Source organism: Lates calcarifer, unplaced genomic scaffold (genome assembly GCF_001640805.2).
Source record: "Lates calcarifer isolate ASB-BC8 unplaced genomic scaffold, TLL_Latcal_v3 _unitig_4112_quiver_405, whole genome shotgun sequence".
NCBI lineage: Eukaryota > Metazoa > Chordata > Actinopteri > Centropomidae > Lates > Lates calcarifer.
In genome coordinates, this window is record NW_026116709.1 from 24,181 (window position 1) to 50,786 (window position 26,606).

General features: G+C 38.9%; 1 protein-coding gene across 2 annotated transcripts in view; it reads left to right on the top strand.

Annotated features, from left to right (window-relative positions):
* The first annotated feature begins 231 nt into the window (after positions 1-231).
* Positions 232-26,606, top strand: part of arhgef1a (Rho guanine nucleotide exchange factor (GEF) 1a) — a 37,209-nt gene continuing 10,834 nt past the window's right edge. Inside the window, exons 1-15 of one of the 2 annotated variants that reach the window (XM_018695514.2) lie at positions 236-273; positions 409-479; positions 6,385-6,547; positions 6,768-6,835; positions 9,356-9,419; positions 9,710-9,842; positions 11,026-11,135; positions 11,951-12,094; positions 12,328-12,578; positions 13,067-13,192; positions 17,411-17,528; positions 18,013-18,089; positions 22,078-22,249; positions 25,964-26,040; positions 26,188-26,360. In XM_018695514.2, the coding sequence (XP_018551030.1) occupies positions 417-479; positions 6,385-6,547; positions 6,768-6,835; positions 9,356-9,419; positions 9,710-9,842; positions 11,026-11,135; positions 11,951-12,094; positions 12,328-12,578; positions 13,067-13,192; positions 17,411-17,528; positions 18,013-18,089; positions 22,078-22,249; positions 25,964-26,040; positions 26,188-26,360 (1,739 nt within the window). In that variant the 5' untranslated portion in view covers positions 236-273; positions 409-416. Of the gene's footprint in view, positions 480-6,384; positions 6,548-6,767; positions 6,836-9,355; positions 9,420-9,709; positions 9,843-11,025; positions 11,136-11,950; positions 12,095-12,327; positions 12,579-13,066; positions 13,193-17,410; positions 17,529-18,012; positions 18,090-22,077; positions 22,250-25,963; positions 26,041-26,187; positions 26,361-26,606 lie in introns of both variants that reach the window. The other variant, XM_018695515.2, reaches the window with a different exon arrangement.

The window sequence follows — 26,606 nt, forward strand, 5'->3', positions numbered from 1 at the left end:
ATAAACTGACTAAGGTAATACCATCCTTTAAGTTTTGTCTCAATGTGAATAATTATTGGAAATTCAAGCATTCTGTAAATGGTTTCATATTGGGATGTAGCAAAGAGCAAATAATAGTCTATAACAGGCATTCACAGACAGCTGAACATTGTGTGTGTGTGTGTGTGTGTGTGTGTGTGTGTGTGTGTGTGAGGGGGCGGTGATGATTCAGAAGTCAGATTTCTCACAGGAACAGCCTCTTCACTAGAAGCAGAAGCACACTGCAGTTGGCCAGTGAGGAAAGATTTTTTTTTCCTCTTTGCTAGAGATCTGAGGGATTCACAGAGAAGCATACAAACATTCATTTTGGATATTTTATTTTTTGACCTGCTGACTGCCTTTCAAATTTGTCATTGTGTGAAAATACAGCTGTCACAATGTCAAGAGTTACCAATCTGTCGAAACTGCGACAAGAGAGGATGAGGGAGATCAACCTGCGGGTGAGTTGGCAAACAACTACCACCTTTGTCTAAAATGCTGTGACTTCTGTGATAAGAGGAACAGGTTATCGTACTTGCCATATATTAGTATTGTATATCTGTTGAGATAACTCCTAAAATGTGCTATGTTAATATTTACATTTCCTGTCTCTGGTTTTGTCACTTCCCCACTCTTTCGATATCACTGTGTCATTCCTGTGCTCTCAGCCAAAAAACATTTCCTCAATGTGACACAGGGCCTGCTCTTTATGACAGGAGCATGGGCCCCTCAGACCAAAGGCCCTGATATAGCTGTGCTGGTCACACATTACACTAATTAGGACATACAGGATAATGCTCTATGTATTTTTAAAATGTAGGTGCTGTGTATGTATGTTTGCTTGTACACAGTGTACTTTCTCACTAGATATCAGAGTATAGCAACTGTTGCCATAGAAATGGCAGTGGGTGTGTGTGTGATATTACTGCTTTCTTTGAGAATGTTGTGGGCCTCAAAATGTTTCTAAATAAATATATAAAAATCACTCATGTGAACACTGGTTGATTATGTAATCTGCTTTACTAAGGTCAGGCAAATTTGTAATTCATGTGAGCCATCAGCAACACACCATCTCTACCCTCCACTGCTGCACTCCTGAGCTTCTGCTGGACCTGACCCGAAGCTTTATTTTATCTAGATAAAAAATACAAATGGTGAAAATCTTACGATTTTTCAACATGAGGATATAGACACAGTGCAGACATAAACACAAGCCATTTTTATAGAACCTTCAATCTGTTAAGTGCAGCAAGCTAGCTGAATAGCATAGTCCTGCATTGCAAAAATACATAGATAAGCCAAAAGAGCAAGTGGAACAACAACCAAGCAACAGGGAGAAGAGGACACTGAATGTTTCGAGAGAAAAAGAGGATTTACTAGGACAGTAATGCTGACCTTAACGTTAAAGAAGCAATGGACAAAATTGTAACTGACTGTGTCATTTGTGGAGAGAAACTGACAGATAAAAGTATGAAACAATACCAGGCTATTAAACATGCTGAAATGGCAGGTAAACAGTTTTTCCTCTTAAAAAAAGAAACTTGTGATGGCAATCAGGCCCCAGACCGTTAGGGAACATTAGGACCACAAGCACAACACAATGAAACAATCAGAACAGCAGGAAACCTCTAGAATGAACTAATAGAAAAAATAAATGTCTGGCTAAATGTATGGCTCCTTTCTATCCATTCTATCCTCCCAAGAATATTTTCTGTTCAGCTACTTCACAATGCACAGTCTTCCCTATAACAATTTAGTTGCATGCTATACAGATGACACTGCTTCAGTTATGGGACCTCAGTAGCCATTTGAAGGCACCCTACTGCATAACGTTCGACTGCATGATGCATCACCTGGTGAGCAAACATCTCTCTGAGGAACTGAACAAAACCTTACAGTGGTAAAAACAGTCACCTTTATTAAAGCTTGTCCTGTCAACAAAGGAATCTTTGTGCAGCTGTGTGAGCATGAGGCACACCAGCCTCACCAAACTGAGGTGCACTTGCATGGAAGTGTTTCATTGAATTTCAAAATCAGATAAGGGAGTTCCTAACCTCCATAGTCAAAAACTAATGAAATAAGATGAGACATTAGATATTTGGTCCATACAGTGAGACAGTATTATACAATGCCAGGTCACAGTGGCTGTGTTTGTGTGTTAAATCGAGTGTAGAAAGAATTAACTGATGAAGGAGGACCTACAGTAGTAAGCTAAGGAAAGACCAATGAACCTAACTCTCACAAAAGAAGAGGATGCGGTGTGCCTCCAAACCTCAAAACTCAAACATAGATACAAGCAGTTTTGGTCACAACATACCTGTCAGACTCTTTTCAGCTCTGTGGTCATCATCAAAACAAAGACATGCAACAAGCTTGATGTTCACAATAACATCCATTTGGCACCAAAATCACACCTGACATCTCATTAATGACTCAAGAAATGCAGACTCAGACCTCTGATTAAATGGCTGCTTACACACCTATTTATTTATGATCCTGAAATTAAACAAGCTTTAGCTAGAGCAAATGCTTTGATTGATTCACTGCCATTCATACCAATATGTACCAGTTTTGGAAAGGACTCAATAAAATGTGTATGTAAATGTGTAATTGAAATGTGTGTGAAACATATGCAGTAGATGTGGTGTATCAAATCAACATGAATACTTAAATTTCTACCACTTTTAATAGAACAGCCATGCTGGGTAACTGCATAAGGATCTACATCTGGGCAATGTGCCTGCAACCCTGCAGATTAAAAATATATAGTATTTGATGATATATAGTATACAAAAAACAAACAAAAAACCTAAAACTAAAAATACATGAAATAAATAAATAAAAATGGAAAAAATCCTGCACATAGAGGGGCTCTGCAGGCACTTGCCTATGGTCACTGCCACTTTGGCCTCCCAGCTATGTATGCACATTCTAGTTACCCAATTATACCCACAGCCACCCTGCATGTGTCTATATTCATTTTTTTATTCATCTCTTGTCAGTGTCAGTACTATGTGTGAGGCGTGGTCCGTATGTCGGTCAGAAAGGCTAAACTTAAATTACCCAGGGTGCTATGCTGTCCCTTAGGAATCGATCTGGGTTACTGAACCACTTCTATCCTCACACTAGCTTACAGTTGTCCTCAAAGTGGAACACCAAACACACAAATAGTAAATGTGTGCTCATAATGCCCAACTGTGTGCAATAACAACAATAATTCATTTTAATATAGATTATTATTGAAACATGTTATGAAGAAAAAAAACAGAATAAGGACAATTAATTGAATTGCAAAGTACAGTCATAGTGAACGGTGTTTTGAATATAAGAAACTGTCTTGGAAGAGAGTTCCAGTAGGAGGGAGCAAAGAAAGAAGATGGCCCTATCAAATCAGGCCCAGTGCTTAGTTCCGGAGGTCATCAGCAGAGCAGAAGATTCAGAAGGGAGTGTGATGACTCAAAGGGTCATTGAGGTAGAACAGGGCCAAGTAGTATATTTCTGGATGTACTGAAGTTTACTTCAGAAATCAAGTCTGGAGGTAATAAGTCAATGGGTGAGAGTTTCAGCAGCAGAGAAGGAGACAGATAGGTGGAGATGGCTGATATGATGGAAAGGGAGCACATAAGAACTATATCTTCAGAAGAAAGCAATCTTATCTGTGTTGTTGCGTTTCCATGTCATTTTGTTTTTTTTAATGTAATCCAGATTGAAACTGAAGTTGGTCACACCATTGCAATATTTTGACAGAAAGGGGATATTAGAGATACTGTATCTTACGTCAAAGAATGTTTGGGTTGAAGCCAGGTTTTTAAGGATAGTCTGAGTCTGAGGAGATTGCGGACATCTCAGTGGCACCTTGTTGGTGTCATTTTTACAAGTAGGAGTAAAAGCATTTTATCGTGTTAAAGCAGGAATGTTGGTAAAGCAGGAATGTTGGTAAACCTTAAAAAATAATACTCAAATCCTGCTCTATGGTAGGATTATTTATAGTTGTAGTTTTTTTGCAACACTTGATTACTATGAGCTCAGACCTCACAGAGGAGAGAAATGGATCTTATTATGAGTACAGGGTATCAGGTCCAGGGAATTATGGTAGCTTCCTTTCCAAGCATCAATTTATAACCATTTTCTTGTTTAAAAATGACGCCGACTGTGGCCACACGTGCTCTCTTCAAGGGATGCAAATTATAATTACTAGTAAAGATTCCACAGTGTTGTGTGCAACTATTAAACTATTAAAGTTTAATAAAGCAATTCATTTAACAAATCAAAATTTAACACAACAACAAAAGATGTGGGATGTGTATGAGAGGTAGTGTAGGGTGTGCACCCTGGATGCAGTTTTGTGACAACTAACACCATCACATTATAAGGCAGACACAATGATTAACAGAGAATAACTCTATAAACTGGGAACATCTGGTCAACCAAGCAGTGAGATTAAAGTATGAACACTGCTGAACAGGCAACAGCTGCGGTCACCGCAATGGTTAATCTGACTTCAATACTAATTATACAGTAATGGTATTGCCATTTGTGATAGTAGTAGCACTTAAATATTTAAGATCAACAATATTCTATATTATTTACTCTAATCATTTTCTTATTTCCTAAACTATTTTCTTGTAATCAGTATTAATGTCATCAAAAGTTAGAGGCCATCCATAGTTTAGCTGTTAAAAGAGACGACTCTTGGTTCTGCTTTCACAATTGTATTCATGTGATCATCATGAAAGCTTCTCCTTTTCCGAGTAGTAACTGAAGAACAAGTAACTGAAAAGAAAAAAATAGCCCAAATAGACACTAACAGGAATTGACTTTATTGTAAGTAGCTCCACAGATTCATACAGAACAGATATAAGTCATGGCATTTTTATCAGTGCTTCATTTCTTAACTGCTCATGCTGTATAGCTGACTGCCTGAACTACTGTTAAGCATAAGCTCTGATAGGGCATCTATGTGTATTATCAACAATACTTATAAAGTTGGCCTAAGTCAAAATGTAAATAGATATTTCACAGGCTTTGAAACTATTACAGGTTGTAAAATGTCATCATTTTATGATGTTAATAGCCATGTATTCATTTTACAATGTTAAAAATGTTTTAATATTTTTCTTGATAATTTGATAATTGTAATGTCCTATGATAATGCAATATGCTTATAAATAAGTAAGTATAAGTATAGTAAGAAAGAAAAAACAGATACTTAAAAAAAAATAATTAATTGCTGCTCATTCATCATCCCGCCTCTCGCCCAATGTCAGCTGGGATAGGCTCCAGCCCCTCTGCGACCCCTAACAGATAAGCAGTATAGATAATGGATGGATGGAAAATTGCTCATATGCCATTGGCACATGATGTGGTTCTGCTGGCTCTTGGAATGCGGAGCTGATCACTTATTTATTTACTGGTTGCTGAACTAGAAAGTAACTTATTGTAATTATTGTATTGAAATGTTATTGTACAGTAACTAAATAACTAAATAACGTGCTGGCGTTCTTGCTCACTTGTCGTTATTACAAACCCTAACCTCAACTCTAACAATAGCAATAACAGGCATTCTCTGTAGGTTACTGGTCTGTAGGCTGTTTGCTACTGTTAGTAGCTATATCCACCTCCAAATCTGTAGTACTGTACACACAGTGGCTTAAATAAATTGTAATAGTTGACTTAAACTCTCTGAGTACTGTTACCCAAAGAACAAGTCAGATACAACATCATCTAGAGTCCATCTGATGCTGAGTAAAAGACGGTCCTCTGACGCACAGTAAAATTGACTGCTAACCAGCAAAATAGTAAGTTGAGGAATAGACACAAGCGTGACCACCACACCACAAATTTGTGGGGTAATGAGAATAATTATCATAATATAGCACTGAGAGTGAGAAGTCAAGCTGACAGTGGTTTTGACAGAGTGTGGACAAGCACACTGTGAGAGTGGAAAGGCTTTTTGTGTCCAGCTCTTTGTAGGGTTCACAGCTTTTGTCTAATTTCACAGGTCCTTGGGTATTTGACGTGTTCACCTGCGACCTTAATATGTCTCTACCTGTGACTATGCTTAACATCCCTCCAGTGAATGTCATCTCTGTCCCAGTTACGAGACTCATCTAATCATGATATTATAATCATGGTTTGTACTGAAATTTGCTCTGACCCCACATGTAGTTTGACACATCAACAATAAAGCAGTGATGCTGTTTCCATGACAGCCTGCTCCTTTTTTCATTTCCGGTCTTTACATACATGCACTAAATGACATACTGTAGGTTAGTGTCCAGATTCAGTGCATAAGTCTGCTGTGCTTTGTGCCATTGACAAATATAAAAGAACTTAATTTCACATCTTGCTTTATTTCTTTTCCAGAATAAAGAGAGAGAGCGCATGAGGGAGCGAGAGAAGGCAGCAAGAGAAAGGGAGGCACGTTACAGCAATGGCCACCTCTTCACCTCATTGACAGTGTCGGGAACCACACTCTGTACAGCATGTAACAAGAGTATTACTGCCAAGGAGGCACTCAGTTGCCCTAGTGAGTAATACAAATACTGCACCTCAGCAACTACAAACTGAATATAATGAGACGCATGGAAGCCATTTTGAGACAAGACACACACATATACATGCAGACAGACAGATAGACACACACACACACACATACAGGAAAGGAGGGCATGGCCTAAAACATAAGAGAGAGAAATAAATACAACAGGTGTGTTCTGTATATGCTTTTATGTTGTTATTTTTTCCAGCATGCAACGTCACCATCCACAACCGCTGTCGAGACACTTTGCCAAACTGTGCCAAAATGAAACAGAGGGTAAGACACAGGCTACACACTTTCAACACAAGTTTTTATTTTTGACAGATGCTATTAATATGTTCAGGATTTGTGCTGTTGTATCACACTCTTTAGAGAGACTGTGTGATTTTGGGCTGACTGAGACAAAGGTTGACAGCTGTGAGAGAAATATGGTAAAATCTTGGGTTAAAACTCCACTTCAGACATTTAGGCATTATAAACTTGAAATAGTAGATATGCTCAGTACAACTGCAAGGCAGGACTTATTCACCCCTGTTCACACTCAAAGAAACTGATTTTGTTAATATGCTGATGGTAAGGCTAAATGTTGCAAGCTATTTAGACAATAATGGCTATGTGTTGAGTTTTTCAGAGGACAGTCAATCTATACTGCTATACAAGCTGTACACTGACTACTTTAAGTTATATCCAAGTTTCATTTCTATAGTATTGTCCCTTGAGAATAAGATATAATAAAATGGTTGCTGAAATGTGAGGGGTGTACTCACTTTTGTGAGAAACTGTACTTGTCTCTGCACAAACTTTAATTTAATAAATAATGACCGGTTTAGGTTTTAGTGAACCGATGTACTAAACAAATTGGCACCTTATACATTTTGATCAAACAGTCTTAAACCAGGAAACTCTTTTCCTAACAGAAATATTGGTCTGCCAATGTACCTAATTCAGCAGAAATATATATTTCCTGCTCTTGAACTCTTTGGCTAAAGTTAAATGTTTGTGTCCTAGCTCTACAGTTTTTGTCACCTCTCCTCAATGCTCTTTGCCATGGCACACAAACCTTAGGCCATTTTTGTCAGGAGTAACCATCAAATGATTTTTTTTAGGAACACCTGTATATTCATGAAATTATCCAATCAGCCAATCATGTGGTGGCAGTGCAATCCATAAAATCATGCAGGTACAGGTCAGGAGCTGTGATCTCATTGTCTTTGACTGTGGCATGATGGTTGATGCCAGGAGCGCTGGTTTGAGTATTTCTGAAACTGCTGACCTCCTGGGATTTTCACACACAACAGTCTTTAGAGTTTACTCAGAATGGCACTAAAACAAAAAACATCCAGTGAGTGGAAGTTCTGCAAATAGAAATGTCTTATTGATGAGCGAGGTCAGAGGAAAATGGCCAGACTGGTTGGTGTTGTCAGAAACTCAGTCTTTACAACTGTGGTGAACAGAACAGAAAACCTTCTTTAGAATGCACTCCAACATTGAGACAGGTCCACATTGTTAGCAAAGAACAGAAATCTGGGGCTGCAGTAAGAACAGGCTCACTAAAACAGTTGACCACAGGTGGACCAACCAAGGTGTAGAAACACCTCAAAGATAATGCAGAGAAATGGGAGGTACCTGAGCTAAATTTCAGAGCAAAGGGTGTGAATACTTAAGTCCATGTGATATTTCATTTTTCCTTTTTAATAGATTTGCAAAAATTTCTAAAATGTGTAAAAAGTGAAGGGGTCTGATTACTTTCTGAATGCACTGTACAAGTGAGGTACGATACATAAAACTTTAACAAGCCTTGAAATTATATATATGATGGTAGTATTAGAAAACATGTTTTTATTTGCCTAATGATATCTAAAGTTGACCAAACACATATATTGTTATTGGAATGATTTTATTCTTAGAAATGCCAAACCATCTGGCAGATCAGGGAAGGCACTGAGAGCAACAGTCTGTGTGCCTACTTGCCACAATCACAGTTTTAAGCATGGTCAATTAGTTGCAGTCTTTTCTCTATGGTCCATAATGGGCTTATTCAACAAGACATCTACATCAACAATAAATGTGCCTCTTTCAGCCAGCTACACTCTAATTTGGTCTCCCTAATATATATTTCTTTTATTACCTATAGATCAGAAATGTAGTTTCTTGTTCAATTTGACTCTACCTCCTCTCCTTGTTTTACAAAGTGGGTCAGTGAGGTCCATTTATTGATCATTTCAGAGAGCAAATGGACTCAGCTTTAACTAAGTAGTGTATGCTTGATTTATGTGCCCTTCTTGCATGTGGCTTAATGCACAGTTTGTTTGAACTACCTTTTAAATCATATTCATCGTACAGCCTGCCTGAGAACTTTTTTTTGTTTTGTTTTGTTATGCTTTTCATTGTATTTTGGTGGGTGTATCTGGGTGATGGCTCATGTGCTATTGTATCTGTTGTGTTTTTCAAAGTTCAAAATAAAGCTAAAAAAGATATGCTGTTGTAATGTCACACATAGTTTAGGGCACTATTAGATGATGGAAATATATCTTTAATGTCAAAAAACATGATTGTTTTCAGTACCATTTAATCATCCTGTAATGAGTTGCTGCTTCAAACTCTGTCTCATAATGCCTGTGTCTCGTTACTAAGTAGAATGTGATAGTTCAAGTGCTATGGAAACTATGGAAAATGTCATTAGCTAGTGAGCTATCAATCAATGTATTTTACAATGCATGGCTTAAACTATAAGGGTTTTTCAGAGGTAGAATGTTATTATACATTCATACTGGTTTTTGTTCTTCATTAACACAGCAGCAGAAGACAGTCCTATTGAGGAATAACTCAGCCTTGCAGAATGTCACACTGCGCACAAAAAGTGAGAACTTTTCCTACACATACACAGTCTTAAGTTATATTAAGTCTTAAGTACTGCAACTATTTCTCCTCTTGCCACTTTCTTTCATCCCCTCTGCTTGTTATTTCATCTTCCTCAAAATGTTGACCTCTTCTACATTATCAAACTCTCCTCATTCCTCCTACTTTTATTTGTTTAATCTTCCTCCTAAACACGCTGCTCTGCTCTGTCATTATTCCTCTCTTCCTCCTCCTACATCTCTGTCTTTTCCTCGTCACTCTCCCTCCTCTACCTGCAATTTTTTTCCATAGCTCCAGGAATGCGTGAACGTCCAACTTCAGCCATCTACCCCTCTGACAACTTCAGACAGTCCCTGCTGGGATCCCGTCGTGGTCGCTCCAGCTTATCCCTGTCAAAGAGTGTCTCCACTAATAACATTTCAGGGTGAGCCTCATTTTCATTGACCAGCAGCTACAATACAATGTAAGGCACATCTTCTGACCCTGAACTAGTTCACAGGCAGTTGAGGCACATTTGTTTTAGAAGTCCTATCCAGGGATGAGGTATAGACTAGCTGCACCATGCCATAGGACAATCCTGTATCCCAATGAACCTGTCACAGTTCCTGTTTCAGCACTGTTTATTTTAGCCATGACACTGCCTGCATATCTGTGTTTGGGTCCTTCCTGCTGGTGCCTCGTACACCAGTTTTTTCCTGAAAAGGTATTAAAGTAGGTGATATATGCCACAGAGTACTTTCTAATTTACTGACAAAAAGCCTCCAGCAATGAACAAAAGCAGCTGTGATATTGACCATCCATCAGGTCACTTCCACACCCTAGATGTGACCTGACCTGACCCACAAAAATGTCTGAACAAAATGAGTCTGGATTGGTACTGATTTTAGGAAGTACAGTGGCTCACCCTTTATCAGTATATCTCTTCTTCAAATGACACTGCATTACTGCTATGAAGACAACAACCACAAAACAATTGGTAGTCACAATATTCTAGCTGAATATCAGCCCCTAGAGGAATGTTCCAGTATATAATCAGTATATAATCTGCAGACACCTACCTGTGGGTTTACTTAAGGTTAGGAAATGCTTGTATTCAACAAATGAAATCAATTACAGATAATTCTTCCAATTCTTTTGTGATTAGAGGCTACTTCCTATTTCATGTATTGTCTGCAAATGGCAGTATCAAAATATATCACCAGAGGGAGTCAAACACTACCAGAAATACAGTCTGCGACACACATTAAAATCGAGTGATTTGTTCCTTGGCCCACAAACCAACCTTCCTCTTTCATTTTGATCCATGAGGTATTTTTTAAGAGGTATTTTAACGTCCTGCTACAATACGTATAGGACAAAAAACATGACTGAAAATGGTTTTAGTTTAAGTCTTAGTTACACCTTTCGTAATTGAATTTTTCCTTCTTCCTAAACACAGATATAGTTTCAAATGCTTCAGCCCCATTCTATCTTATAATTCATCCTACATATACTGAGGTGGGGCAGGGTTACTAACAGCAGGCTCAGTCTGTCAGCTCCCTGACCTCTTGCAGTTTCCCAAATCTGTAACACTCAGTATTTGGTATACATTAATATGTGTGTTATAGGACACTGAATGATGACTCTCCCCTGGGGCTGCGCAGGATCCTGTCTCAGTCCACAGACTCCCTCAGCTTCAGGACCAGAGCTATGTCAGTGGAGTCTCTCAATGATGACGGTATAAGAGCATTCTAACTCTACTCTGTAAAACATTATACAGTTGGTGGAATCAACTATTCTTTTCTTATTAACTTAATGTAAATTCATTGGTTTTGTCATTTCAAGTTAATTCAACTGTGAATGTCTTCTTGAATGTCTGTGAATGTTTTAATTATCAACTTCAGAACTTGTGACACGTAAACATGAGATGTTCTCTCTTGAGCTCTTTTGGTTTGAAATGATGAGATGAAGGAATGAACTCCTGGAGTTCTGTTTGAGAGTTAAAACTCTACAAAGACTCAAACATGATGGAAAGTTTGTATTTAATACAGATGAATCATGGTGGTTTCTTTTATAACAATGAAAACTTTCTTTTATAACAATGAAAACAATACCAGCCATGGTGAAGGTTAGTTTTGAAGGTGTTTGTGTGACTAAACAGTAAATTCAATTTAACTTAATATCTTAAGTTTACTGATTTACTTGTTTTCTGAAGTTCAGTTAATGTGACCCACACGTCGTAGTAAAATGGCTGGAAAGGAGTGTTTTTGAATGTATCTTCAAAGACGTGTCTATTCTTTCACTCACAAAAACATGAAGAGTACATTTAATAGTCATCTTAACCTGATTTTAACTACAAAGGGATTGATTCATTGTTAGGGCTTGATCTGCTGATCTTTGTTATTTTACATTTTACACATGAACTGATATACTACAGTATCTTCTAATAAAAGGCAAGAGAGAAAGATCAAGTCTAATCACACCTTGATAGTTTAGGATAGATTTATAGAATACTTTTTCAGTCTTCCATGCTGATGGTTTTCCCGTATTTAGGAGACATGTACTATACTTCAGTGCTGGAGGAAATGGAGCTTGAGGGCCAGGACTTTAAGGCTGACTCATGGAGCATGGCCGTGGACAGCAGTTATCTGCAGACACACCGCAAAAACATCATCAAGAGGCAGGATGTCATCTATGGTGATAATAACACTATCAATTCTTCAGCAGTAGTTTATTGACCTTTTTTCTCCACCTGAGTACACATATTCCACATATTGCTGAATGTACAGTACCTACGTTGAAATACTACATAGTCACTACTTAATGTTACTAGATGTAATTCAAATTAAAATGAAAAGAGGTTCCTCTCATCGCATGTACTCTTTCACTACTCAACTCTGTTACATGAAACTGATGTGTGTCCTTCTCAGAGCTGATTCAGACAGAGCTGCACCACATGCGAACACTGCATATCATGGAGAGGGTGTTTCGGCAGGGCATGCTGGAGGAGCTTCAGCTGGAGCTCAGCACTGTGCATGCCATGTTCCCCTGCCTGGACCAGCTCATCAGGATACACTCTAATTTTCTGGCACAGCTGCTCTTGCGGCGGAACAACAGCCTGCAGCCTGGATCTGGCCGCAACTTCACCATTCACCAGCTGGGGGACATACTACTAGAGCAGGTGACTGCCAAGCATTCACATATACATACACCAACAGTTCAGTTAAGGACACAAGACTGAAACTAAAATGTAACTTTATTTGGTAATTATATCTGTGTTACAACATAATTTTGTGTAATTATGGTTTTTGTATTTATGGTTTTGCAGAAGTGTAGACTCCATTAAAGACTGGAGTTGTAACAGTGACATCCAGAGATTAACATGTAGCAGCTGTCTCACATGAGTTAACACGTTCAGTACAAAAACAGAGGTGTAAAAGGTGTTTCTGAAATCTGTTTGAGAAATGATTCGTTGATACAATCTTTTCCTGGCAGAGATTTTGTTTGCAATAAATTGCTATCAAAATTAACTGAAAAGCTGGATAACAGATATCAGGTCTAACAGTGCCTCGTTTTCCACAGACTTTGTTTTACATTTAAGCATGAGTTCTGTTTCACTCATGTTCACACACTGACAAACAATTGTGTGTGTGCGTGTTTTTCTGCCAGTTCTCAGGCCAGTGTGCTGATGATATGCGGAGGACCTATGCTGAGTTCTGTAGCCGCCACTTAAAGGCTGTTAAATTGTACAAGGAACTGCTGGCCAGAGACAAGAGGTTCCAGTGCTTTATAAGGGTGAGTTTATGCACAGGATGTGAACTGTAGGAGGAGTGTTACCTTTAGTACCTGATTTTGATTTATTTTTTGTCATAGTTGTATAACAATAATAGAAATAAATTCTTTCCATTTTATTAATTTGACTACTGTAAGTTTAAATCAATTTCATTGTGAATTGATTTTCATTCTCTACACACTGAGTTCAGCTGCTGCTCTGACTTTTAATTTTCCTCACAGACACCCTTCTCTCCATCTTGTTTGCAACTTTGTTTTTGCACTTCATTTTAGCTAGCACAAGACTCTGCTTTGCCTGAACTAAAAACTCTACCACAGGAGTTAGCAGTGTTGTTAAATTAGTGACTGTTACTTCCTCTTTAAGTTAGTAACAATGTTTAAGAGTTTAGTAGCCCAAATATTCAAAGGATAAAACAGATCCAAATAAATTAAAGAAACTGTTAAAATAAGAAAACTGGGTTAAAACCAACTGTGACAGAGAGTAGAGGCAAGTAGTAGGTGAGTTGTATTATACTAAGTATTTGGACAATTACATATTTTTTCATCAGTGCTTCAGCTCTGTGCTTCAGCACATTCCAACTGAAATAAAAGAATATGTCAAATAATGGATATAATATTAAAGTGCCAAGTCTCAGCTTTAGATAATTGATAACTGTCAATACAGAAATAACTGTGTGAGAGATATAGACCTTTAACTCATAGTCACCAAATTGCATGGGTTCAAAAGTAAGTGAACACTCAGTTACAACATTAGTTTGTACACAAAAGAACTCACATTTGGCTCAGAACTGGAGTTGCTATTTAGATTGAGGTGAATAAGATAATAATGAGCCAAAAGTATAATTTATCAAAGAGATATCAAAGGTTGTTGGTTTGTCATAATCAACAGTTGTATACTGTAAAAAAAAAGCTAGAAAATGTCAAATTTGCAAACCAGTCACCACCTGACACACTAGTGTGTGGAACTGACACACTGGCATTTATTGATGATTTAACTGATGGAAGCAACAGGATGAATGCGGAGGTACAGGAGCATTCTGTGAGCTTTCAGCAAAATAAATGGACTGCTTTTTTTTTTTTTTTTTAATACGCACACATTCACACACTGATGATACATTGGGGGCAGTCTGGATACTTCAGCATGTGGACTGGAGGAGCCGGGGATCCAACCACTGACCTTCTGAACCATTAGTGGGTGACCCGGTCTACCTCCTGAGTCACAGCCGCCCCTTAACATGAAGTTAAAGCAACCAAAGAGCTTTTCAGTATGAAGAGCTGGAATATTCTCAGTCTGATTGAGCGGCATTCTACTTACTTAAGACCAGACTGAAGACAGAGAGACCCCACAAAAAGCAAAGCTGAAGGTGGCTGTAGTGAAGGCCTGGGAGAGCATCAGCAGGGAAGAATTGCTGATGTCAAAAGGTGCAAGACTTCAGTCTCTGACTACAAAGAATTTTCCACAGAATATTGAATATGATGATTTTGTTTAAAGTCGGTATAAAGCAAATTCAGAGATTTGTCTCTAAACACATTATTTAGATTAGAAAATAGTTCCTTAACACACGCGTTGTGATGTACTCTTAGACTAGGACTCCAAAGCAGAGAAGCACACACACTGGTGAGTTCAAACAGAAAGTTCTTTTAATAAACAAACTGACCAAAAACCGGAACAAGAAGCAGACAGGGGAGGCAGGGAACTGGCTGGCAGGAGGAAGTCAGAAGCAGTGGAGAACAGGAGAATCTTGCCACAGGAAATGCTGGAGAACCTGCATGTGGAGTAGGAGCAAGGAATACTCTGGCAGCGAGCAGGAGTGAAGGCCGGGCTTATAAGGTGGAGGGAAATGGACTGTGAGAACAGGTGTGCATCAACAGCCAACAGAAGGAGCCAGCCACACCCCCTGCCACACACAAGCTCTGCAAAAGAACAGAAAAAGGGAGGGGGGAACAGAGAGAAAACACAACACAAAAGACAAACTAAGCCAAACCATAACACGCATAAAGACTTTAAAGTCTGTATTACAGCATTGTGGAGTTAGACCATTAAACTGTTTTCCATCAGTTTCATTCTCAGGATTTTATGGGCGGGTCTGAAACAGTGGCTCGATGACACACTGGAGCCACCACTCAGCATAATCCCACCCCTAACACTGTGACTGTTTTAAATAGCAGTGCTGCATTAGCATCAGTGCTTCTCCCGCTTGACTATTACAGGTGTTGCCGCAAATACATCTTCCCTGGATGCCATAGTTTGCAGGAAAGTCTATACCACCCCAAACAGTTCTTTCTATATACAGTTGCAAGAAAAAGTATGTGAACCCTTTGGAATCTCAGGGTTTTCTGCATTAATTTCTCCTAAAATGTGATCTGATCTTCATCTAAGTCAAGAGTATTGACAAATGTAATGTGCCTAAAATAATAACACAATTTTTTTTTTTGATCTTTCATGTCTTTATTGAACACACTCATTCAACATTCAAAATGGTGGTGGAAAAAGTAAGCAAACCCTTGGAATTAATAGCTGGTTGACCCTAGCTGGTTGGCAGCAATAACCTCAACCAAGCGCTTCCTGTAGCTGTGGACCACACCTGCACATCATTCAGGAGGAATTTTAGCCCATTCTTCCTGGCAGAGCTGCTTTATCTCTGTCATATTCTTTGGATGTCTCATGTGTATGGCTCTCTTCAAATCATTCCATAGCATCTCTATTGGATTGAGGTCTGTTGTGTAATTGCGCCAGTGTTTTGGCTCATTGTCCTGTTGCATCACTCAACTTCTACAGAGTTTCAGCTGACATATAGACATTCTCACATTATCCTGAAGAATTTTTTGATACACTTGGGAATTCATCTTCCCCTTAATGATTGCAAGCTGGCCAGGCCCTGATGCAGCAAAGCAGGCCCAAATCATGATGTTTCCTTCACCATACTTTACGATTGGGATGATGTTTTCATGATGATATGCAGTGCCCTTTTTACGCCAGATGTAGTGCTGCGTGTTCTTTCCAAATAGTTCAATCTTAGTTTCATCAGTCCACAAAACATTTTGCCAATACCACTGTGGAGTGTCAATGTGCTCTTTCACAAACATCAGGCGTGCAGCAATGTTCTTTTTAGTAAGCAGTGGCTTCCTTCATGATGTCCTGCCATAGACACCCTGCTTGTTCAATGTTTTACGTACTCATGAACACAGATGTTAGCCAGCTCCAATGATGCCTTCAAATGCCTTTGGTTGTCACTCAGGGTTGTTTCTTTACCTCATTGATCAGTCTTCTTGTGCTCTTGGGGTCATTTTGACTGGGGGCCCATGTCTCGGTAGAGTAGCCACAGTCCCAAAGTGTCTCCATTTGTAGATTGTTTGCCTAACTGTAGACTGGTGAATTTCTAAAGTCTTTGAAATGACTTTATAACCCTTTCCAGCTTTATGTAAATCAACAGTTCTTGATCGTAGATCCTCTGAAAACTTTTTGGCGAGGCATGGCTCACATAAGCATATTCTTCTTGTGATGAGTAAAGTCAAAAAGTTTGAGTGGTTTTTATCAAAGTAGCTCTAGTCCACACCTCCAAACTCATTTTCTTAACAAGACTCCAGATATGCTAACACCTGACTCCAATTAGCTTTTTTGAGGTCATTAATTCAAGGGTTCACATACTTTTTCCACTTGCACTATGAGGTTTTTATGGTTGCTCTCAATAAAAACATGAAAGGTCAGAATTTTTTTGTGTTATTATTTTAGGCACATTATATTTGTCAATACCCTTGCCTTAGATAAAGATCAGATCACATTTTATGACAAATTAATGCAGAAAACCATGGAATTCCAAAGGGTTCACATACTTTTTCTTGCAACTGTAGATACAAACCTACTGAAATTAAAGCTAACACTTGGCTCTTTAATGTAGTATCCATTATTTTATTTCCAATTGAATGTGCTGAAGCACAGAGTCTGAAGGTCAAAAAACAGGTCCAAATACTTCTGGTCTGGAGGTGTCAGGCTGAGATTTACTAAGACATCCTGCAGGGCAAGGAGAGAATGGTCTAAAAGATTTTAAATTGCTTTATTGTTATTTTGCTCTTGATTTTCTTAGCCCATCTGTCTTACTTGTCCTTCTGTTACTAAATAGGGGTATTTTTATTTTCCTAAAGGATGCCTTTCCAGTGCAATGAAAAAGAAATGACAGCCAGGATCATTTTGTCTGTGTGTGTGTGTCTGTCTCTGGGCAGAGGATGAGTCGGGGACCCTTGCTACGTTGCCATGGTGTTCAGGAGTGCATCTTGTTGGTGACTCAACGGATCTCCAAGTATCCTGTCCTTATTCAGCGGATTCTGGACAACACTACTGGTGACTCTACCCTGTCACAAAAGCTGTATTATCAGTCTTCTTCATTTTAAATAGGATTTTATCAGTCTTCTTCATTTTAAATAGGATTTGTATATATGTAGGATTTCATTGTAAATTAAACACAGAAAACATAACATTCGGTATCCACTTGCATTGCAACAGCTTTTGGGAGCACAGTTGTGGAGTAAGCTTGTACACATAGTGTTGCTGACTTACATGATCAAAAATAGCTGGTACTCCAGTCACCAAAGCCAAGAAATAATGTCAGACTGTTACTGTAACTGTAAAAACTGTAACTGTAAAGTTAGTTTGGTAACTGCTCATGTATATGAAACTGTCACCAACCAAAGTCATTCTAAAAGTAATGTAAATTATATTTTGGTCAGTCTATAGGCAGTACAGTGACAAAATGATGGTTAATAGTGGCTAAATAATATACATTGTATTTGCTTACAATGATCCTATTTGTTTGTTTCTCTTCCAGAGGATGAGGAAGAGGCAGCCTGTCTGGCCCAGGCTCTCAGTATGGTCAGAGAACTTCTTAGTTCAATAGACCAGCAGGTAACAAAACACTTTCTGAGTAATGTAACGGGCTCCACACCCCTCACATTTATGTAATTGTTGTGGTAGGGTTAGGGTTATATTTTCTTAGTTTTCCATTCTGTTTCTGAATTATACTGGCCCACTATCAGGCTTTTGGAAGTAGCTGAAATTATTTTTCTGTCGCTGTTCAAATAGATTTCACTAAATATCATCCATACGAAACATCCATCCATCCATTACCTATACTTCTTATCCTTTGAGGGTCATGGGGGCTAGCACCAATTCCAGGTGACATTCAGCGTAGACAGATCACTAGTCTATCACAGGCTGACGTGTAGAGACAAACAATCATTCATGCTAACATTCACACCTATGGGCAATTTAGAGTCACCAGTTAACATGTATGTTAATTGCTCAAACTCCACATAGAAAAGCCCTGGCCAAACTGGGGTTTGAACCCAGAACCTTCTTGATGTGAGGTCTGTGAGCCTTTATAACCAACTGATATAGCCTCATGCGCAGGTATTTCTGCTGCCGGTAATACTGAAAAAGGAGATGTATTGGCTCAGGTTGAAGGGACGTAATTTTCTGTTTTCACAAGACTATGTGGCTTTCCCAAGTGTACGGTGTTTGGCCTGTATAATGATGAGCCAAAATATTATCACCACCTCTGCCCAATATACTGTTGGTAGCTACAACTCTAACCCACTGAGGGATGAACTCTACTAGACCTCTGAAGGTACCCTGTGGTATCTGGCACCATGATGTTAGCAACAGATCCTGTAAGTCCTAGAAGTTGTGAAGTTGAGCTACCATGGATCTGCCTTGTTCTAGCATGTTCCCCAACACCCTGTCTCTGGTTCCACACCAAAAGCCTTGCTCTGACCCTAATGATTTAGTCATTGTCAAGGAGGTTCAGGTCTATATACCTGCACATTTCTCCCACACCCAACATATGATTCAACTGTTCACTTACTGTCAAATGCGCTGATCATCAACAACATTCAAACCACTGACAGGTGAAGTGAATGACACTGATTGTCTCTTTACAATGCAATTTTCTGCTGGGAAACCTTGGGTCCTGACATTCATCTGGATATTACTTTGATATGTACCACCCAACTTACCATTGCTGAAGACCTGCCACACCACCAAACTGTTCAGAAATGGCTCAAGGAACATGACCCAAGGTGTTGACCTGGACCCAAAAGATCCACTGCTAATATCCTGATGCCAAACACCACAGGACACCCTCAGAGGTCCCATGCCCATGCCCCAATAGGTCAGAGCTGTTTTAGCAGCACAAGGGGGACCTACACAAGATAAGATAAGATAAGATAAGATAAGATAATCCTTTATTAGTCCCACAATGGGGAAATTTACATTGTTGCGGCAGCGTAAGTGATTGAAAAAGACAGAAAGACATAAATACAAGTAAGGGCAAAATAAAAACAAGATAAAGCTATAATATATATATACACTCACACACACACAACAGTATAAACATGACAATGTAATAACAAAATATTAACAGAAGAGCAATATACACAGGACTTTATACATAGAGACAGAAAGTGAACTAAATGTTCACTGGTGTTGGGGGGGAGTGTCTGCTTCTGCAGAAATCCACTACCAGTTCTTTGGTCTTCCCTGCATTGATCTGGAGGCAGTTCCACAGGCACCAGTCCACAAAGCGTCAGTTCTCTGTACTCCCTGTCATCCTCATTTGTGATGAGGCAGACGACTGCAGAGTCATCAGAGAACTTTTGCAGGTGGCAGTGAGGTGAATTGTATTGGAAGTCTGCAGCATTATGCAAGTGGTTTTAATGTTGTGGATGATTGGTGTATATCTCAGAGCTTTACGTGTACTGTTCTTACAAGATAATCAGCACTATTTCCTTCATCTGTTCGTAGCTTTTTTTATTTTTATTTTTCTCATTCACTGTGTTCACAAGTGTTCTACCCATTTCAGTCCATCCATATTGCTTACAGCTTTGTATCTTACCTAATTTAAACCTTGTGTACACTTTACTCATGTAAACATTGCTGTTCATACCTATTCTCGTTTCACTGACATATGTCTCTTGGTGATTCTATTAAGATTTTTTTAACTCTCCCATATTTTTTGATATATTTCACTTTTTTTCAACATTTTCCCCATTTCATCTTTTCAAGTCCTTTTACCATTTTATACTTATTTACCTTGAAACTCCATTCAAACTTTAAACCAGTCTTTGCACATGACTTAACACATTCTTAACTTCTAGCTTCTTAACTTAATTTGTAATGTCAGTTTCTCAAGGTGGAAATCATGAATCACTTAGCTGATTTGAATCATTCAAAGATTCACATTTCTCAGATTATGACTGTTTTTGTGTCTTTCACTGTCTTTTAATAAGTTCTTAATAAGGAGATGATGCACCATAAATCACAGCTGAACCCATAGCAGAGTCACAACTCAGCAGCTCCACTGCTAAAAGCTACTGATCCAGTCAGTGACAACAGTGATTCAATGTAATCAGTTCACTCTGAAATTTGCTGATGGGATCTCATTTGTACACGTGCTAAACAAAATCTAAAACACATGGATGAACCTATAGTAATATCAACCTCTTAAAGCTTCAGTTGTTCACTTCTGAAAAATAATCTCTTTCAGCATGCTCTCACTCCCAATATGTCCACATTTCATACAACACACATAAAGCTGAAACTACAACAAACTACTGACAAATTTATCCTCTCAAACAATCTAATTAAGTAACATCTAAGTAACCAACAAACTGCGTGTAATCAGTGTCAAAGTGACAACAGAGGCATCCATATTCCTCAACTCCAATGTTAACTGACACCAGAACATCTAAGAGGAAATTTGGTTTTTAAATTGCTGGATTTCTAAATATTAAATACTAAATATTTGACACTTGGAGCACATATTTTATAACAGTTGGTCTATGTGTAGACATGGAAGCATGGAGACTAGACTACAGCTCTAGTTTATTAGGGTCTGGAGGTTTTATGACACTGATGATAATGTGCTCGCCCAGGCAGTAATGGGGTGCCTCACAAATGCAAAACTGTGTCATGTCCAAGAAATTATGTTAAGTCACTGTCGTGTTGTCCCGTCTTCATGTTGTCTTGTGTCTTCCTGTTTTATTTCGAAATCTTACTCGCCTCTCGTTTCAGGTCACTTGCCTCTTCCCCTCATGTGTTTCCCTCCTGTCTGATTGCTTGCCCCGCCCTGATTGTCTCCACCTGTTTCCCCTTACCTTGTGTCTATTTAGAGTCTGTGTCTCCCTTTGTCCTGTGCTAGTTTGCCCTGTTCATTCAGAGAGCCAAGCCAGCCTGCACCTCGAGTCCCAGTCATGCCAAGTTTTTGATCCCTTGTCTTGCCTTGTTTGTTTTGTTGTTTTTGCCTCCTTGTGAGTGACTTTTGTTTGTACTTTACCTAGTGGATTTTGCCTCCTTGTGAGTGATTTTTTTGTTTGTACTTTACCTAGTGGATTTGCCTCCTTGAGAGTGATTTTCTGTTGTTACTTTGTCAAATAAAGATTGTTTATTTTGTACTTTGAGTCTGAATCGTGCGTTTGGGTTCTCGTCCTAGTTCAGTCCTGACAAATTGTTAGGTTTGACTACTGACACTTTTGATGTTTCATAATACTCACTTATGATAGGAAAACACTTTTCACTTTCTCTTTTCCTTTATTATATTGCACTTGTACTCCAGCACAGAACACACTGTTTGGGATTCTCTTTTTAATGACATCGATGCTTGTTCCTGTGGAGGCTAACTGCACCTAATGCCCAGTATTTTATCAAATCAGTCAGAGGGGGAAGATCCACTAGAAACTTACCACATATCCATGTAATTTTATGTTTAAAATGATTGTTTGTAATGTCTCCTACTAAAATCCATTTAAACTGAATCAAATTAGTTATGTTTAGCCATGTTCATTAATACTGTTTTGTTTTACTCCAAATGGAATATGACTTTTATTCTGGTTGGCAGATGGAAGAATTGGAGAAAACACAACGGCTGCAAGAGATCCAGGCCAAGCTGGACCCACGTGCTGAAGCCAGAGTAAGGGATGGTGGACTTTTCAAGCCTGGAGAGTTACTCCGCCGGAAACTTGTCCACGAAGGGACCCTTTTCTGGAAAACACCAGGATCCCGGCTCAAAGGTACACAATGCTGTGAAAACATTAGCCTGTGTGTAAAATACTGGATACTCCCATTTTGAACTTCATATTGTTTTGTCTACATTACTATGTTTGTTCTCAGTTTGTGAAAAAGTGTAAATCAGTGGACCTAGATGCAGTAAAATGAGTTCCTGTGGTTGCCATGGTCACATTGTGAGCCATGGCAGCAAGCTGGACTATCATCAACTCAAACAGCAGCAGCAACTAGCTGTGTGCATTCATGAGAGCTCCAGTTCTCTCTGCTTGCAGCTGCTATAGTGCTGCTGTGTTTTTACAGCAACCCCTCAATATTTGAAAGTACCTTAATTGTGCCATACTTACTGTAATTTGTGAGTACATGCTTATACTATTATTTTCAAGTCAAGTCAATTCAGTTATCTTGAGGCACTGTACAAATAGATCAAGTCTAGACCATACTCTTTATCTTATAAAATTTACAAAGACAGACCCAACAGTTCCCACCATGAGCAAGCAGGTGACAGTGGCAAGGAGAAACTTCCTTTGAAGAGGCAGAAACCTTGAGCAGAACTGGACTCAGGGTGGGCGGCCATCTGCCTCAACCGGTTGGGTTTAGACAGAGAGAGAAGAGGGGTGGAGGGGTGAGGGGATAGGGGAAAGACAACATTGCACAATACACAGTCTATGTAATGTAATGTAATAATATATGTAATAATAAAAATAGTAATGAAAGCTATAGGAAAACATTAATAGCAGTAACACTACCATAAACACTAACAAATGTTTAAATGTTCTGTTGAGCTGGATCATGGGAGCAGCAGGAGACTCTACAACTCCAGAGGCAGACACCTGCAGTATGAGACAGCAGAAGAAGAGAGCGAAAGAGAGAGAGAGAGAAGCACAGCCTGGGTACTAATATGCTTGAGGGAAGAAACACACAGTTAGAGTGATGCAACGCATTTTAAGACAGTTTACAGTAAACTTGTCTGCAGGACAGCATGGACACCGTTTACTAACTACTAAGCTTAACTGATGCATTGAGACTGACCCAAGCCGCTGAAAGTAAAGTGGTAACCAGTGAAGCCTGAAAAAACAACAGAATAATGTGCTAACTGAAAGTTAAGGCATAAAGATGAGTTTTTAGTTTGGATTTAAAGGCCTCAACTGACTCAGCCTGTCATATCAATAGGGAGGTTATTCCAGAGGAAGGGGGCCTGATAGGAAAAGGCCCTGTTGACTACTTTCTAACTTTGGGAACAGATGTAGCCCTGCACTCTGAGAACGCAGAGTAAGGGAAGGAATATAAGGATTAAGAAGATCAGATAAGTATGAGGGGGGCCAGCCCATTTAGAATTTTATAGGTCCTTAGAAGCACTTTAAAGTCTGATCTAACATTAATAGGGAGCCAATGAAGGAAGGCTAAAATCTGAGTAATATGGTCAAATTTTCTAGACTTAGTTAGCATTGCAGCTGCAGCATTCTGAACCATTTGTAGACTTTTAGTGCATGCATGTGGTCAGCCCGAAAACAAAATATTACAATAATCAAGTCTAGAGGAAACAAAAGCGTGAACTGGAATTTCAGCATCTGCCATGGAAAGAAAAGACTGAATCCTAGCTATATTGCGCAGGTGACAAAAGGCAGTCTTGGTAATGTCTTTAATGTGCCAATCAAAAGAAAGAGCAGGATCAAATGTGACACCCAGATTCTTGGCTGTCATACTTTGAGAAATCACACAGTTGTCAAGGGATATAGTTACTTGATCAAACTGGTGTCTATATCACTCCAGGCCAATAACCAGCATTTTAGTTTTATCTCTGTTAAGATGCAGGAAGTTTTGAGACATCCAGCTTTTAACAGAAGATAAGCAGACCTCTAGTTCCCTAATTTGAGAGGCATTGTTAGCCTTTATAGGCACATACAGATGGGTATCATCAGTATAACAGTGAAAATTAATTCCCTGATTCCTAATAATTTGGCCAAGAGGAGAAATATAAAGAGAGAAAAGCAGGGGGGCAAGAACAGAACCCTGGAGTACTCCATATTTCACACCAGAAAAGGCTGATATGGTGTTATTACAAGAAACACACTGAGTTCTGTCGGATAAGTAGGATTTTAACTAGCTGAGGGCCAGGCCAGAGATTCTAAATCTATTTTCCAATTGGTCCATAAGTATACCACAGCTGTTTTAAAGCTAGAAGGAACAGTGCCAGTCGTCAATGATAGACTTGCAATATACAGCGCTGCAGGGCCCAAGACTGGCCAGAGATCTTTGGAGAGTTTACCTGGTAAAGGGTCAAGAAGGCAGGTAGCGGGTTTAGAAGCCAACACCAGCTTAGACAATGAATCAAGAGATACAGTATCAAAACTCATTTGAGCAAAAACTCTCTGAGACTCAATGTAATGCTCAGCTAGTTCTGCAGCAGATGCTGGAGAGGAGGAACTGATATTTAGTTGAATCTCATCAATTTTACTGCAGAAAAAATTATGAAACTCATGAGTTGTAAAGGGCGAGCAGCGTTTTTGCAATGTTGCACACTGCCTTTTGGGTATTTATTTATTAGAATAGCCACACAAAATGAAAATAAATCTTCAAGTAAGAGACTTGTTGAAGAGTTATTTTCATTTTTGTGAGACAGAAATGCATACGACATGTCAACATGAAAATAAATAACCAGCCAGAACAAGAGGAAGGCAACCAAAAGTGATGATTATTTAAAATAATAGTAATACTAAAAGTGAAAATAAAAATTTTCAAGGGCAAATGGCGTATTTTTATTTATTCACCACACCTCACTTATTTGTTGAAAATGATTAATAGTAAACCTGTCCAACTGACTCTTTTCTAACTTTTCATGCTCCTTATCATTAAGATGGGTTTCCTGTATATTAGGATAACAGCTTTTTGTGTTTGGTAGATACAGAGGGTAGTTTTAACTTATTACTATTACACTTTTTTAGAATCATAATTCAGTTTATTGACAAGGTATGCTAAAACATACAGTAGAGGGAATTTGGCTTCAAGGTTTGAAAATGCATAAAATTGCATTTTCAGTCACACTCTAACAAACAGCATGGTAGAGCCTTGGAATCAGTCCATTTTGGCACCGTGAGTTTCACAGACTTTTGGAATTTTTAAGAATAAGTTTTTCTTATATGACATTATCTGACACAGTGGGGACAGGCTCCAGCCCCCTGCCCACCAGCGCAACCCTTAGCGGATAAGCAGTATAGATAATGGATGGATGGATGGACATTATCTGACATTGTATTTCTTTGCTTGTTGACAGAGGACTCTGCCTGTTCTCTTACTGTGGTCATGACGGGGTCATGAGACACTTTCCTCTTGTTGGAGATTTGCAGATGGGTGGCAAAGGAAAAAACAATTTAAAGTGTCTTAGTTAAGTGTAGCCAGAGCAGCTTAAAATACACTTTGCCATTGGTTCTACAAGTCTCTGGACTTCTACTGGAGAGATGTGACTGTGAATGCCACAGCATATGAATCACACCATTTTCATACTCATCAAACCATTCCGTGACCCCTCATGCCATATAGATTGGTGTGTTATCCCATTTCTCCACTCCTTTTTCAGGTTTTTCCTTTGTCACCCATCTATATTTCCAACTTGACAGCAAAACAAATTTTTTTAACATACTGTACTTGATCTTGATGCATGGTTGTATATTTGTGTGTGTGTGTGTGTGTGCGTGCGTGTGTGTGCGCGTGCGTATGTGTAGATATACAGGTCTTATTGATGACAGACATCCTGGTATTTCTGCAGGAGAAAGACCAGAGGTACATCTTTCCAAATCTGGTAAGAAATAGTACTCACATATGTACAAGAGCACAGTAAAAGTAAATTCACTGATGGCTGGAAAAACTATTGTTTATACTGTTGTTATTTTTTACTTTCTCCAACAATGTAACAACTCCAACAACAATCCACTTCTGTGTGATCCAGGACAAACCTCCAGTGCTGTCCCTTCAGAACCTGATAGTTAGGGATATAGCCAATCAGGAGCGAGGCATGTTTCTCATCAGTGACTCCTCCCCTCCTGAGATGTATGAGTTTCATGCTGCCACTAAGGAGGACAAGAATGTCTGGATACGCCACATCCAGCGCACTGTCAGCAAGTGGGCAAATGCACGAACACAGACAAACATACTAGTACAATGTCGTCCACCTTTTTTAATATATATTAAAAAATACATTTTTGAATATAGCATATAGCATGGTACCAACAACCCCACTGATAAAAAAGCTGCCATAATATTACTGACTTTTATTAACTGATTAAGACATGTAATATATTTTGTCATAAATCTAATTTTCAGTGGTTACTTTTATTTAGTTAAAGTCTTGTTTTCATTGTAAAAATA